This window comes from Silene latifolia, chromosome 6, assembly GCF_048544455.1.
Source record: "Silene latifolia isolate original U9 population chromosome 6, ASM4854445v1, whole genome shotgun sequence".
NCBI classification, from domain to species: Eukaryota; Viridiplantae; Streptophyta; class Magnoliopsida; order Caryophyllales; family Caryophyllaceae; genus Silene; species Silene latifolia.
Window position 1 is genome coordinate 96,302,657 of NC_133531.1, and position 2,138 is coordinate 96,304,794.

Sequence of the window (2,138 nt, forward strand, 5' to 3'; positions counted from 1 at the left end):
AATCCCAAACAAACGCCTCCAATTCATGAAGTAGGCACATGAGGCGTGTTCTCAATTCAACCAAAACCTTATTATTTTCAAACTCCCTTTTTTTTCTTCTTCCTGTTTCTTTTTCTTTTCTTTCATTTTCATTTTTTTTTCATCTTCTGAACTGGTGGTCGATCGACCAGTGATGGCAGTCGATCGACCACTCTGCACATTCCAGTGCTCTCTGCCAGGTAAACATCTTTTTTTTTTTTTCATTTCTTCTAAATTTCTTTCTTTCCCTTCAAAAAGACACAACCCCTTCACTTCTCATCAATACTCACTCCATCAAGATAAAAACAAGCCAAAAAACCGCTTCTAATCCGACAAAAATTCCTCTACTACTTCCTAGCTTGGCACAATGGTAGGCTAAGTATGGGATGTAGTTGAGGGCAACTGGCAGTTATGGCTTATAGTGGAGTTAATGGGGTAAAATGAGAAAGTGGAGGATGACCCCAGTTTAGGTTTCACCCTCTGTGCAAGGCAATGGGTTTGTGTCATCTGGCCTTTGCTGATGACCTTCTTATTTTTTGCAGAGGTGATCAGAATTCTGTTAAGATTATTATGAGGGCTTTTATGAGTTTTTCTGATGCTTCTGGTCTCTGTATGAACAAGGACAAATCTGATATTTTTATGAATGGAGTTCCTAACCCTGTAGCTGAAGAAATTCTTCTTTTATCTGGGTTTCAGAAGGGCAAATTCCCTTTCAGATACCTTCGTATCCTATTTCCTACAAGAGACTGTCTAATTTGGAATGCAACAAGCTTGTTGAGAAAATGGTGGAGAGGATAAGGAGCTGGGGGGCAAAGCATCTCAGCTATGCTGGGAGACTGGTTCTTGTTAGAACAGTTTTATCTCAGCTGCATAGTTATTGGGCAAGAATTTTCCTCCTGCCAAAGGGAATCATTCATAAGGTGGAGTGTATATGTAGAGCTTACCTATGGTCTGGCAGTGAGGAGCATCATAAAGTCCCTGCAATCTCATGGGACACCTGTTGTTTGCCTAAAATCTATGGAGGATTGGGCATTGATAATTGTCACATGAGGAATATTGCAATGCTTGGAAAGTATATTTGGTGGGTGGCTAGTAAGAAGGACTGTCTCTGGGTGAAGTGGGTTCACCATGTTTATATAAAGCAAGCAGACTGGTGGTTGTATACTCCTTCTATTTCTACTAGCTGGACTTGGAGACAGTTATGCAAGGTTAAGGATAAATTGCACAATGGTTTTCCGAGCAATCACCGGCACTAAACCGTATTGTCTTTGATCTGGTCTATAATTGGCTCCTCAATGCTCAGGGCAAGAAAGTGTGGCTTCCTCTGGTTTGGAACAGGCTCAGCTTACCCAAGGACAATTTCATTTGTTGGCTCTTTATACAACAAAGGCTGCAGACTAAGGATAGATTATTGCGGTTTGGTGTTATTAATGATGGCTTATGCTATCTTTGTGGCATGGCACCTGAAACACACAGTCATCTATTTTTTTATTGTAGTTTCAGTGCTAGGTGTGCAGGAAAGATCAGGCAGTGGCTGGGTGTTGATTGGCATGGGGATATCATCACCTGGGGTCTGAAATGGCATTGCAAATCCTTGCTAAAGAAGAAAATCATTCTGGCTGTGCTGTCCAGTCTGATTTACCTGATCTGGGAAACACGTAACAAATGTAGAGTAGAGCAACTCGTGCAACATCCTGATTGTCTTGTGCATAGAGTCCAGGAACGAGTTAAAGCTAGGATGAATGTATTAAAAGTTGAGAGCTTCAGAAGTAGAGATATAGCATGGGTTAATTCTGTATTAGCCTACTAAATTGTCTTGTGCCTTGTATGGTGAAGTTGGTGTCTTGTACCTCAATTCTTAATTATTAATGAGAATTTTACATTCCACCAAAAAAAAAAAAGAGAAAGTGGAGGATGCAATAGCTCTCAAAACATGCAATACCGACCACAAACCAATGCGTATAGGCAATAAGCAATCAAAACTCATACACGTGCAAAACATGAAATGAAGGGAGTACTACTCTCAATCCTAAATTAAACTGTCATGAATGTCACCAGTTATAGGCTCTATATCTCAGAAAGTATAAGTAGTTTGCCAAAAGTAATGAGTCAAGTCTAAT

General features: G+C 40.2%; 1 protein-coding gene across 1 annotated transcript; it reads left to right on the top strand.

Annotated features, from left to right (window-relative positions):
- Nucleotides 1–448: 448 nt before the first annotated feature.
- Nucleotides 449–1,828, top strand: LOC141588384 (uncharacterized). Its single transcript, XM_074409829.1, has 4 exons — nt 449–453; nt 561–678; nt 735–1,226; nt 1,322–1,828. Exons 1-4 carry the CDS (start codon nt 449–451, stop codon nt 1,826–1,828), a joined length of 1,122 nt encoding a protein of 373 aa, XP_074265930.1.
- Nucleotides 1,829–2,138: the final 310 nt, after the last annotated feature.

What these genes read in the sequence shown, in the direction of transcription:
- LOC141588384 (XM_074409829.1), top strand. An exon ending in TGAATGGAGTTCCTAACCCT is followed by an intron (nt 679 to 734) that starts GTAGCTGAAGAA and finishes ATTCCCTTTCAG; the next exon opens with ATACCTTCGTATCCTATTTC. An exon ending in CTTGGAGACAGTTATGCAAG is followed by an intron (nt 1,227 to 1,321) that starts GTTAAGGATAAA and finishes CTCAATGCTCAG; the next exon opens with GGCAAGAAAGTGTGGCTTCC.